Source organism: Vidua macroura, chromosome 4, assembly GCF_024509145.1.
Source record: "Vidua macroura isolate BioBank_ID:100142 chromosome 4, ASM2450914v1, whole genome shotgun sequence".
Classification (NCBI taxonomy): domain Eukaryota; kingdom Metazoa; phylum Chordata; class Aves; order Passeriformes; family Viduidae; genus Vidua; species Vidua macroura.
The window spans coordinates 7,150,913-7,163,552 of NC_071574.1; the positions used below are offsets into that span (position 1 = coordinate 7,150,913).

The window sequence follows — 12,640 nt, forward strand, 5'->3', positions numbered from 1 at the left end:
TCAGTCACTGGGACACTGCTCAATGCTGGTTCTAAGCAAATAGATGGTGCAGGGCTTATCTATTTCAGGTTGGGCCATAGGTCATGAGCAGGTGCTGTTGAAGGCCTCATCATGTCATATCCCAAGGATTTCCCTCTCCTCCATTGGCCTCTGGTGAATTACAGAACCATCCTTGGATACCTCTTTTCTGCCTTCCTCTAGAATGGCAGCAGAGTCTCTTCAGAGGAGGCTCTGTTGTTATTTCTATTTCAGCAGATCTGTCCTCCGATTCCCAGTGCAAAATGTGGAGGGAGGAGCTCCTGCTTCATGGCAAGAAATTACACATTGTCCTCAATCACTGTAAAGTCCTTTCAGACGAAGGTTAAGCTTTAGGATATTTTTTATTTTTCCTCTGGCTGCACTTTTCCAGTTTCATGGCTACACAGTTCTCTAGATGAAAGAAACTTATCTTGGCATCTTACGCTGGCGTACTCACTTCCAGATCACTCGCTTCTCCCCTTTCTGTCTTCTCATCACAGATGGCAGGCTCTACCATCTCACACAGCCACTGAACTGTGAGGAATCCTTGCCAGTTCTGGCTGCTTAAGCAAAGTCACATGGAAGTATATGCTGGCAAAGTCCAGGAATACTCACAGGAGGAACAGCAACAGATAGGGGACAGTTAGAAATGTTAATAAGGAATAAGACAGCAAAAAGTGCTTGTGTACCCATCTTGCTGGGGTTTGTTGATTTAAGCCTCACCAGTGACACAGCTAAATCTTTGTGCTTCCCAATTACTCACAGGTGGACAACACTGACCTCACCTTGGCTGTCTGCAGCTGTCAGCACATTTCACACAGCAACTGTGATTCAAATGCCTTTCTGTCATTACTCCAGATGTGGGCTGGTGAGCCAAAGTGCAACACCACATATTTTCTTAATGCAGTCCAAGTGCCTCTATCCTCCACTGGCTGCTCCATCACATTCCATTTTTGAGAAGGCGTCATACCCTCACCAGTAAAGACTTCCAGCTGTTTATTTGGTTTGGGGTGGACTGGTTGGGCTTTTTTTTTTTTGGTTTTTTTTGTTTTTTTTTTTTTTTTTCTTTTTGGCAAGGTCTTTCAAGTCAATTTATTTGAACTCACAGGATTTAGTAGACTGACTCACTTCCCCTCTTAAGATCTCCTCATTCATGTCTTCTTCTGCTGATAAATAGGCAAGATAAGAAAAGCACCCAGAGAAACTGAACCAGGCACTCAGCATTTCATGCCCTGATGGGTAGCAGCCACTGTAAGGACATCTCAGTAAAGCTCAACACAAGTTTGACAACAGCCAACTGTGCTATCCTCTTAAAAGTTGGCAGCCAAAAGAAGGGCGAGTTATCTTTGAACTGTCCTCAACCTTTCCAATTGGGATTATCTTTGATAGATCCAAAAGTAGCTCTGGATTCTCACACCAGTCTTGCTGGTAACATCATGAGACACTGAAATCTATTTTCAACTATTTGTCAGCCCGTCCCTGCAGCACACCCTGCATGGTTAATGAGTAGCTGGACAATATGTGCATTTCTCTCTGTTTGTGTCTCTGGCTTATGCTTTTTAAGTAGCACAGAAAGGCTGTGCAGGCTGCATATCCGACAAATTCCCACACTAGCAAATATGGGAAGCATTCACTGTAACCAGAAGCCAAAAGCTCAATTGAATTATCTTTCAACTTGTAACATCAAAAAGTCCCTAATGTACATTTACTGAGCTGGTCAGTCTATTAAAAACAAGTTATTTATTGCAACTACCATGAATGAATTGGATAGGCCTAGAAATTTAAGTACAATGTATTTCAGAGAGCTTTTCTTTGCAACTGAAATGCTTTTCCATTCTGTCTGGGCCAAGTTGTTACCAGTTAGCACTGAGAACTTCTGTAAAGGCGCTGCAGAGGCAAGAAGGTCTTACTCTATCTTTGAATGAGCTCTTCATCACATCAATGCACTCAGTCTCCAACCCATCCACAACAATTTGGGAACTTTAAGGTAGGAAATAAATATATCCTTGCCAATTCCTGCCTACTCCCCCTACCCTACCAAGGGCTCCAAAGTCTTTACCAATTCCAGATGCTGCTTACTGCATAAGAGCTTTAAATCTTCCCATAGGGACACCTTACTGCTCATGCATATGTAAACACCTTGTGGGCTTGTTTCCAGCCATAGTACTATAAAGTGCACATTTCTTTAACAGCAAAGGCCACAATAGGATCATGTTTTTAACTCCTGCTTAATTTAAATTATTGTAATAATGTAACTGTAATTTAAATTATTGTAATAATGTAACTGTAATCTTTAACACACGTTTTGTTAGCATATCTTACCGTCTGACTTTTAAAAATTCATCTCTAGAATGTATTAAGATGACAGAAATACTAAATAGAATTTTTTCTAAAGAAATCTAGCTAGACAGAAAACAATCAAAATCACCCCTTCTTACACTGGTCCATGTCTTAAAATCCAGTCTGGTATTCTTTCAAGCACTGCATGTACTATGCCGTTTCCTTTAAGCTTCAGTTTTTGTTGAAAAAAATAGAATAAATAATCCCTAAAATGATGTGTGACTACTTGATCAGAGAACAGACAAAAGCCCTTTGGGCCTTTTTGACTTATGAACCCTAAGCAATCAGATCTATAGCTGTAGCTTTTCAGATATGGGTTCCATTACTCATGGAAATATCTTACATTTGTACTATCAGGTCATGTTTGCAGGAGACAGACAGGTTTGATTTCACAAGGCAAAAGGAGGCAATGCTATTTACAGTGCAGCTTTGTAGGTAACCACAGGCTGTACTTACCTGGCTGTAGTTCTGATGGCGTTATCTTTATTGTGGTTGTGCTCTTTGCTCACCTTTTCTGCAGAGGAACACACGAGTTTTGTGATTAGCATATGCCACATGTTCTCTATCAAATTTTATTCAGGAGAACTATTTTAATGCTTTCAAGTAATAGCACAACCCAGGGTAATTTAGGGTAAATGGTTCCAGCATTATTAGAGAATGGGCATGACTTTATTTAAATTAACACCCAACAAGGTTTTTTCAGCTCCACATGTCAGCGTTAGAGCTCCATGCCGAGTGTGCAACACAAGTGTTCATCGAACACACTGCTGGTCCCACTGCCTTTGTGTGACAGATGAGGTTCACCTTCTTTGCCAAGGGAAGTGGGCAATGCAGCCCCAGGAGTGCTGCATCCTGCAGCCATTGGCCACTCAGGTCAGGAACTGCCATCTGCAGATTCCCCTCTACAGGGATCAAAGCAGTCGTCACAAATTATTTAATTAGCTTTCAAAAATACAGGAGCTGAACTCTGGCTTTTCCAACTCAGTTGAAATACTGTGAGCCTGACCTGGCTGCCACAGTGCTTTAAAGCATATGCAGGCTATGGGGGACATTTGGCAAGGCCTCTGTGTTTCAAGTGTGAGGGTTGGAAAGTTCCTATTAGTTTTCAGCCCTGGTGATCTCACAGTTTCATAGAACTTTGGGGTTACACAAAACAAACAAACAAAAAAATCTGATCTTGCTCTTTAACTTCAGCTATTGAGCAGTTTGCCCTGGATTTACCTGATAGCTGGAAAAGCAGCTCAGATGCCATCTTCACTGATATGTCCTGGCTGAAGAGATTTCTCTCTGGGAGCACACGGCCCTCGGGTGCCTTCTGGATGCGCTCGCTGCTGTCCCGCCCCAATAAAGTGCTGTAGCCAACGTTGTGGCTGGGTTGGCTGGGTGACACCGAAGCCTGCGAGTCGTGGATGTCAACTTCCATCGGTTCTTCCTTTATCTTTACCATCTGGATTTCCTTGAAACTCTCGGCTGCAAATATGTATTAAAAAAAAAAAAAAAATTATAAACAGCCACCATAATTATTTAATTAGGCAGTAATTTTTCAGAGTGCTCAAAGCAGAAATCACAATTACCAAGTTATAATTTGTGTACCGCATCCCTGCAAATGGGAAGGGAAGCAAGCAGCTGACAGCCTCAGTATTCTTCTGGCTGTTATAAATAGAAGCAAGCTCTTGAAAATCATTTTGCAAACTAGAAAGCAGAAAACAGTTGCGTATTTGCAAAAACATCACTTTCTATGAATACTGCGTGTGTGATGACACACTAGTTAGTGAAACTTTGCAGCTCCACCCCAGCTCTCCTAAGGTAGGCACTGAAAGCCTCTTACAATCTCCAAATTCCTGTTTCAGCAGAAGTACCAGCACTGACAGTCAGAAGTACCAGTAAGGGGATAGGGGCAGAGGAGGAAACCTCATTTTCTCCTCTCTCTTTCTCTTTTATGGAAAATTCCAGACAACCACGTGAAGAACCTGTTTGTTACACCTGCACAAGCTTTCTAGATGAGAGGAATATTCTGGTGCTCATGCTTTTCTCAAGGCTGACAGATATTTCCTCAAGCATTACAAGGTCCATTAGCCTTAATGAACAGTTTTCTTAAGTCCATATCATCCCCTCCTTGCCTTCCCCTCCAGTGTCCCAGGTCTAGCAAACAAAACCATAGTCTAGAAGACAAGTTCTAGAAACTCCAGAGACAGCAAAAAAAGGGCAATATGTCTGGAGAACCAAGAACATAAATAAATGCATGGACAGAGTTAAATATCAGAAGGAACATCCAGGTAAGGAATAATTCCAACAACATTTGTTAGCTCTGGTTTTCCCATCCTCTCTAACTCATGTGTGAGTGTGTCAGCTTCACAGATTTTATTCCAAGTGTGAAAGATTCAGGCCTTTCATTTTCAATTACCCAATGTTACAATGGATCTCAGAGGCATCAAAACATGGTTTGGTTATCCCCAAAAATGTTTTCAACTTCCTCAGCTGGTTGGTGTCATGTTGTCGCCTCCAGCAAAAGATGGACAGAATCCCTTTATCATGAAGGCATAAGCATTCTACCTAAAATTAGACTGATATGTTATCACCAAGTTCTTTTTCATTACCTTGGTTTTTGCCTCTCTCCACATTCCTGGAGTAGAGGAAAAGTGGCCTTACTTCCTACAGCTCTTAAAGAAAAAAAAAAAATATTGAAGCCAGGAGATAAATGCCACTTGGATATGTTCCAGGAACAATTTACATGAAGTGCTTTCAATCTTTTCTTATGACATTTCTTGACCTTTAAAAGACACATCTAAACATTGATAAAAATCTTTACCCTCTACTATCCACAGATACATCTCAGACTTCAGAAATTTTTATAGTGATTTCTCAGCTGAAGACTAGTTAGAAATACCATAATGCCTTTTTTTTTTTGCCCTGTTAAGAAGATTATTCTCTTTTTACAATTTTGTTTAAAGCTTCCATTACTCTCTTATTATAAAACCACAGAACCTTGCATCTGTGTTAAAAACTGTAAAACTAGCATGCTGTGTATTGCAAGTGAACACAGAGCAGCAAAGGAACTCATCAGGTAACAGTGCCAATCAAAAGCTCAGGTAACTCCACAAACAAATGAGTTCTTCAGATGTCTGACAGACTGAGCTCTGCACCCAGCTGCCAAATTTAGGTGCAGAGTCAAGCTGACCTTTGCTGCTCTCTCTGCTTTTAAAATATTCTTTCTATTTCCGTTCCTGCTCCACACAGTTTAATTCCCTGTCCTGCAAATGCTTTTGTATCAGACAAACTGACAGGACCCCAACTAAGGCAAGAGTCAAGCAATACCAGTGACCTTCTCTCCCTCACCATCAGTGAGCACTGCAATTGCCCTAACTACATCTACATATTTGATCATTTCCTTTGACCTTTATCTTTCCAGCTGCACCCTTTTGATCTGACAATGTCCCTGCCAAATGTGAATTCTGTCGTACTCTAACTCCCCAAAGCAAACACACAAAGAGAAGACTGAAGGAGGGTTTCTGATAATTTTACAAGAGCTAATGAAAGGGAAACACAGTCAGTCTGTCCCACAAGCAGCAATCATAGGCAAAAAACCCTGCTGTGCTAGATCTTGTGCTGGCAAAATACTGTAATTAAGGTTATGCCCATACCTGTCTCACCATATAGGCAGTCAAACTCCAGCTTCTTGAGGATTATTTTCCCTTCTGTGCTGTTCATTGTGGAGCAAGGTGATAGCCCTTATTTCTTTACATAGGTATCTCACATGGTTATAGCACAGCTAAAGCTTTTCAAGTCAAGTACAGGTACACAAAAAGGTCTCCTGCTTTAAATAACTGAATCATTTTATCTTTGACTTTTATAGGAGACCTAGTGGGTGAGCTGGTTAAATAATCTGCAATTTATCCAATATGAACTTAGTATAGGAGAGTCAGGTTTTTTTCTTCAGGTCAGATTTCTATAATAGTACAGCAAAATCTATGGGCTAAACAGACTCAACTAGCTCACAAGTATCCAGACCATGATTGCCAAAACACAGTCTGCTATTCATTCAGAACTAACCTGGGTGAGGCTCAGAATAACAGCACAGCAGTGCTGAGACAATTCATAGGGTAAAAGATGAACTAAATCACCCAAATGGCTTTTTCTGCTATTAACTTTGTGATACAGAAACACCTTAACAAAATAAGAGGAAACTATTTTATACATGGGTGTACTTCATCAAGCCACAGAGATGGCTGTAAAGAAAGCCATCAGAGCAGGGTAACTTTTAATCATCTTATCTACAAAAGCCTTAATGAATGTCATCCTATTCACATTGAGCAAGACAATTTTCCACATCAGATATGAAAAATAGAGTGATGGGCAGGCTCATTCCAAGAGGAAGCAATTTCTTCCACAGTTTTCAGGTTCTCTGGCATTCCAGATGCAAGGAATTACAAAGTAGTGATATTTGCTAAAAAACCCCTCCAAACCTAGAACAGCAGAAATGTAGAACAATACTTGTGTGAGTAAAGCCTAAAAGCCTTAAAAGCTCAGGGTACAACATTTATCCCTGAAGGCCTGACAGTGTCACCTCTATAAGGTGCAGCAACAAGAGCACTTCTGGAATTGAGTCTCAGACAACGCCATTCCACAGCCTAGAACAGAGGCTAGCAAGTTCTAGAAACACCTTATTCAATCTCTCTGAAAGTTGGGACTATCACAATCCAGCTCCAATTGAGCACAAGTCAGCAAAGTGCCTTTGTGACACCCAAGGCCATCCCTATTTCAGGCCCCATTATCAGATCTGCAGCCATCAGGCAGAGGAGGGGGATTCTTACCCTCTGTTCTGCACTTATGAGGCTGCATTTAGGGTATTGTGCCCTATCTGGGGATCCCCCAGTACAGGACAGACACTGACATCCCCAGAGCATGTTCAGTGGAAGGCAACCAAGGTTGTCAAGAGGGCTGCTGCAAGACAGAAGAGATCAGCTGTGAGAACTGGGTTTGTTCAGCCTCAAGAAAACAACACTAAGGGGACACTTTATTGCTGTCAACAGCTCTCTAAGGAATAAAGGGAAGGTGCAGAGAAGCTCAAGTCAGATTTCTCTCATAAATGCACAGTGTCAACAGACAGGATGGAACATGGGGAATTCTGTTTATATATACAGGAAAAAGAATTCCCATCAGGATGGGGAAATGCTGACACACATCGCTGAGAGAGGTTGGGTTCTCCATCTCTGAACACATTCTAAACTTGGTAAGACCCTCAGCAGCTGCCTGGCTTGACCTGCTCTGAGCAAAGGCCTGGAACAGATGACCCTGGAGATCCCCTCCAAACAAAATTATTTCATAAACCTTCAGCACTAGGCCAGCTGCAGGTTCATCTTGCAGAACTTTCAAAAGGAAGATAAGACTTGTTATAATGCAGCACTAGAATTTTTTATTAATGTCCACTCTGAACTTCCCAAACTGCAGCTGGCAGCTGTTACCCCTTCTTTTACCATCTGCCAGGAGAGAGAAAAGTTTAACTCCACTGCTTTTCCAAGTTTCCTTCAAATAGTTGCAGGCTGCAGTTAGACTGGCCTTTAGTTCCCCTGTGCCAGACTGAACAGACTCAGCTCCCCCAGTGCCTTGCAGCACAGGGAAACCATGATCTGATGGACCTGATCAGAAGGTTGGAACACTTTCCCTGTGGAGACAGGCTGAGAGAGCTGGGGTTGTTCAGCCTGGAGAAGGGAAGCCAGGGAGACCTTATAGCAGTCTTGTGAGAGAGGTGAGGGCAGACTGTTTAGCCTGTTGTGATATGATAAGAGACAGTGGTTTTAACCCAAAAGAAGGTAGATTCAGACTATATATAAGGGGAGAATTTTTTACAATATGAGTGTTGAAACACAGGCACAAGTTGCCCAGAGAGGTGGTAAATGGTCCATCCCTGGAAACATTCAAGGTCAGGTAGGACAGGGCTCTCAGCAACCTGATCTTAATGAAGATGTCCCTGCTCGTTGCTGAGGGGTTGGACTGGATGACCTTTAAAGGTCCCTTCCATCCCAGACCATTCTGTGATTCCATGCAGCACTCACATGCTCTGGAGGGGACACTGAACATACCCTTCCTAATGCAGCACACTGCTTTTCCCATGATTTGAGATAGAAGTCAAGAAAAGGGATAGATTTCATAAAAAACACAAGTCATGCAGTAAATATTGCTTTGGCTGACACAACAGCTGTCCAATAACCTTGCATTGCCAAAATCAAATGAATACTTGTTAAATCATTCCTGTTTCTTCCCACCATTTTACTTAAAACTTCACCCTGTGACTAAAATTTGAAGTTGCTCATATTTGCAGAAATGCCCATCAGCTTTACAAATCAACTTTATGAATCAACTTAGAGAAGAAAGCCTTTCCCATATGTCTCATAAATTGGACTCATGTACCAGTCTCCACAATGAAGCAGACAGGGATAAATAGTGGGTCAACTTGTACCAACTTCAAAAGCTTTCAGCACGGAGAATCAGGCATTTTGTTATGCTAATTGTTCTGATTTGCTAGAAATAAACATGCCCTAAAACAGCTTAAATAAAACCTCAGAGGTAGGGAACAGTTGGCAAGCCCTGAAGGTTCTGCTACAGAGACACAACAAGGAACATCTGACGTTCCCTAGGGCGCTGTGCTTGATGCTTTATTTTGCTAGTATTTTTTTCCAACTGCTGTTTTATATAAGACTATGTCAATGAATCAATGTAACAGGATCCTGCATTAAAAAAAAAAAAAATCATGAAGTGGCTCATATTTATTAAAGTGGAACCTCTGAACTCCCATGTTACAGAATTTTGCAACTACAAGCTGCTTCACAGAAATGTGATCCAAGGGGAAAAAATGGAACAAATTAAAGCCATAGACTAATTAGAGTTGTGATAGACATCTGCTGCCCCTTCCATTTAAATTGTAGGATCATGGTGGTTACCTGCAAGACCCTACTTGAAGAACTGGTTAAATAAAAAAACAAAACCAGAAAAAGCCCCCAAAAAAACCCACTTGGCTAGTAGCAGGGTTTAATCTGGGAACGTGACTTGCCATGGTTTGCCATTTCTCTACTTCTCATGAAGAAAAAGTCTTATTTTGGATCATACACTTCCCCACTTACGTTCTGGGCTCCTACAGAAGCCCCATGGAACAAAAGACTCCCCTGTATTTTCCCTTCTCTGCCCATTATCGAGGCTTTCTAAGCAGGGATGAAAGCCATGACAGCTCTCCTGCAATCAATCCAGGTGCAGGGACTCTCATGTGGCACCAGCAACAGGGATCTCCAGAGACAGCAGCCTAACTTCACACGGGCACTTCCCAGAGCAGTCCACAATGTTGTGGAAAAGAAATATGCAGCAAGATTAGTTCTGACCTTTACCTTATGGTAGAATTGTCCTATCATTCTTTTCTCCTTATTTCACTCTTTTTAAATAGTTGTTCTAATCCACGTGATTTCAATTAAATGTATGATACAGTGTCAAAAAAATTAACAACAAAGCATGAAATACAAAATTGCCATAAACATTTTTAAGTGGATAAAGGCTTAATCAAAAAAATGCAAAAACCCCATCACACTCCTCCCCTGTAATAATCAGTTGTTCCAAAAGAGGAACTATCATATAATTAGCTGCTAATAAATGGAGTTTATCAGGAATGCTTTTGGACTCAGTTGTAGGCAGCACCTCACTTTGTGTGCTGAGGTCATGAAGTAAGTCTGCACTAATTGCATGTATTGATAACCCAAAATTAACACACTTTCTTGGTACTGGTGTATTACAAGAAAAGAATGTGTGACCTAAGGATTGATGAACAAAAAATCCAAAGGAACCAAAGAGTACGAATGTCATGCACTTGCTTGGGCCGACAAGGAGATGTACAATACATGGGGAACTGACCCACTGATACTGGAAAAAAGAAAGGAGGAAAACAACCTGAGTTACATGCAAAATGAACACATTTCAAAAATAAGATACATCTGAAATAAAGGTAAATGTGACTCAGCCAACATTTCTAGGGAAGGCAAGGACATACTAATGTCCTTGGGTAAAACATTACTTAAAAAGTGCTAGTACCTGGGATAGATTTTATACTCTTCCACCTATACACTCATTTTTGGACAAGAAGACAAAACATTGTATGTTTCTAAAAGCTAATATATGCCCCAAACATATCAGCAGCATGACAATTCTAGCAGAAAAATGAGTTTTGCAGCTCTAACATTAGCATGTAAATGCAAATATTTATTTTTAATTTCAGTCTCCTCTGAAACGTACCTTTCAATTTACAAGACTGAGTGTATAAAACTGACCAGGAATCATTGAGGGCACCACTTAATTAAACATTTTGAGCAATAAATTAGCTTTTCCATGAAAGAGAACTGGTAAAAATGTAAAAAACAGGTCTATTTGAAACACATTACTCCCATTTTTTTATAACTGATTTTGTACAATATTTTACAGGAATTTAAAATTTTGCAGGGATGGCACCCTTCCAAACAGAGATGAGAGCAATTTGCCCCACTCCACTATCTCCTCAAATCTATTTGCTTACCACTGGACCTAGTCTCAGTCAAGACTCAGCAATGGACAGAATTCCCAGCTCATCTGTCTACACTTATACATACCACAGTGGTAATTTTATTTTCTTCTGTAGAATGGAGGTTGAAAATCTGCTCCAACTTTGCCTGTTAACTCCTAAACACCGTTTCTTTCAAATGGGCGTTTGATTTATTCTGAAATAGCAGCTTGATTGTTAGGAAGTTTTGTCCTGGCTGTTTGGGTGAAGTGGGTTCTGCCTAGACATGCCCAAGAGACATGAGTCCTCTGAGCCTGGATAATCCTTTGGAAGAGGTTTGAGTAGGTATCGAGTCTAGGAACTGTGGGATAGGAGACCTGAATCCCAGAGAACATGGGAGAGAAAGAACTGGTGTAAAAGGTCAAATTCCACCAAAGGAATGTGTGAGGCAAGGGCTTGATCCTAAACTCTGGTCATGTTGCTAGAAGCAAGTGTCCACAGAGCCCTTCAGCTTGAAGGAGAGAGTCTTGTCTTGTAGAACTAAAACAGCTGTGTGTGATTTTCTTTTGTTTCTTTCCACCTGCTTCTACAATGGCAGCTAACAAATGTTCGGTTAATGTTCTACTACAGAAAAATACATTTATTCATCTAACTTTTCTTAGGTCTACAGTAATTTCTGAGGTGCTGACAAATGGAGGCTGACAAAGGGCTGAGATTTGGAGTAAACCTACCTTACAGTATGCACCAGGCCAAATCAGGCTCCAGAGGTGGAAGTGCCTTCCACTACCCTGTACAGCTAAGAGCTGACAACACAGCACCTCTGTTTGGGAAAAGAGATTTCCCAGTGAAAAATATAAACCAGTTTATCCTTCACATGGAAGGAAATAGCAAGGTCTATGCCAAAATCCCGAGTGGCTCCCACCCATGAGGCTGCAACTATCAGCAGTATCCTTGCGTAGAGGATAACAGCAGCGTATGTCAGGAATGCAGGAAGAACAACACTGTTATGTTGGAAATTCCTTCCTGAATTTGTATGTGATGCAGGTTTTGGTGATTAGTATAATGCAGAAGAAAGTGAAAAGAACAAAGCAAGAACACAATCCATTCAGTCCTTACCTAGCATATAGAGAATCTGTAAGGACTTGACTTAAACCCAATTATGAAATATATCAAATCTAACAAGGGCACTTGACTGAGGAATTCCCACAGAGAATAAAACATCAAGACAGACTTGTTCCATTTTTTTTTTTCTTTCCAGTACCATGAAAAAGGAGGAAGCTTATTCTAGTTTTCCTTTTAATTTCAAGAGGTGGCTCAGGAAGAAATGTGGATGCCTCATCCCTAGAAGTGTTCAAGGCCACACTGGATGAGGCTCTGAGCAATATCTTCTAGTGGAAGATGTTCCTGCCCATGGCAGGGGGGTTGGAACCAGATGATTGTTCTCTACAGCTCCCTGGAGAGGAGGCTGTAGCTGGGGAAGTCTCTTCTCCCAAGCAACCAGCAACGGGACAAGAGGAAATGGCTTCAAGTTGCACCAGGGGAGGTTCAGGCTGGATGTCAGGAATTGTTTCACAGAAAAGTTTGCCATGCATTGGAACAGGCTGCTCAGGGAGGTAGTGAAGCCACCATCCCTGGAGGTATTCAAGAAAAGACTGGATGTGGCACTCAGTGCTGTGGCCCAGGGCAAGGTGGTGATCAGTCAATGGTTGGAGTGAATGGCCTTGGTGGTCTTTTCCAGCCTAAATGATTCTGTCATCTTTAAGGTCCCCT

The 12,640-nt window shown here is 41.4% G+C and overlaps 1 protein-coding gene across 1 annotated transcript in view; it reads right to left on the reverse strand.

Annotated features, from left to right (window-relative positions):
• The window catches only part of ZNF827 (zinc finger protein 827), a 100,519-nt gene that overhangs the window by 33,993 nt on the left and 53,886 nt on the right, over nt 1-12,640 (reverse strand). Inside the window, exons 6-7 of the mRNA XM_053976011.1 lie at nt 3,580-3,828; nt 2,815-2,872 (exon numbers count right to left, since the gene is read on the reverse strand). Of these exons, the coding sequence (XP_053831986.1) occupies nt 2,815-2,872; nt 3,580-3,828 (307 nt within the window). The remainder of the gene's footprint in view (nt 1-2,814; nt 2,873-3,579; nt 3,829-12,640) is intronic.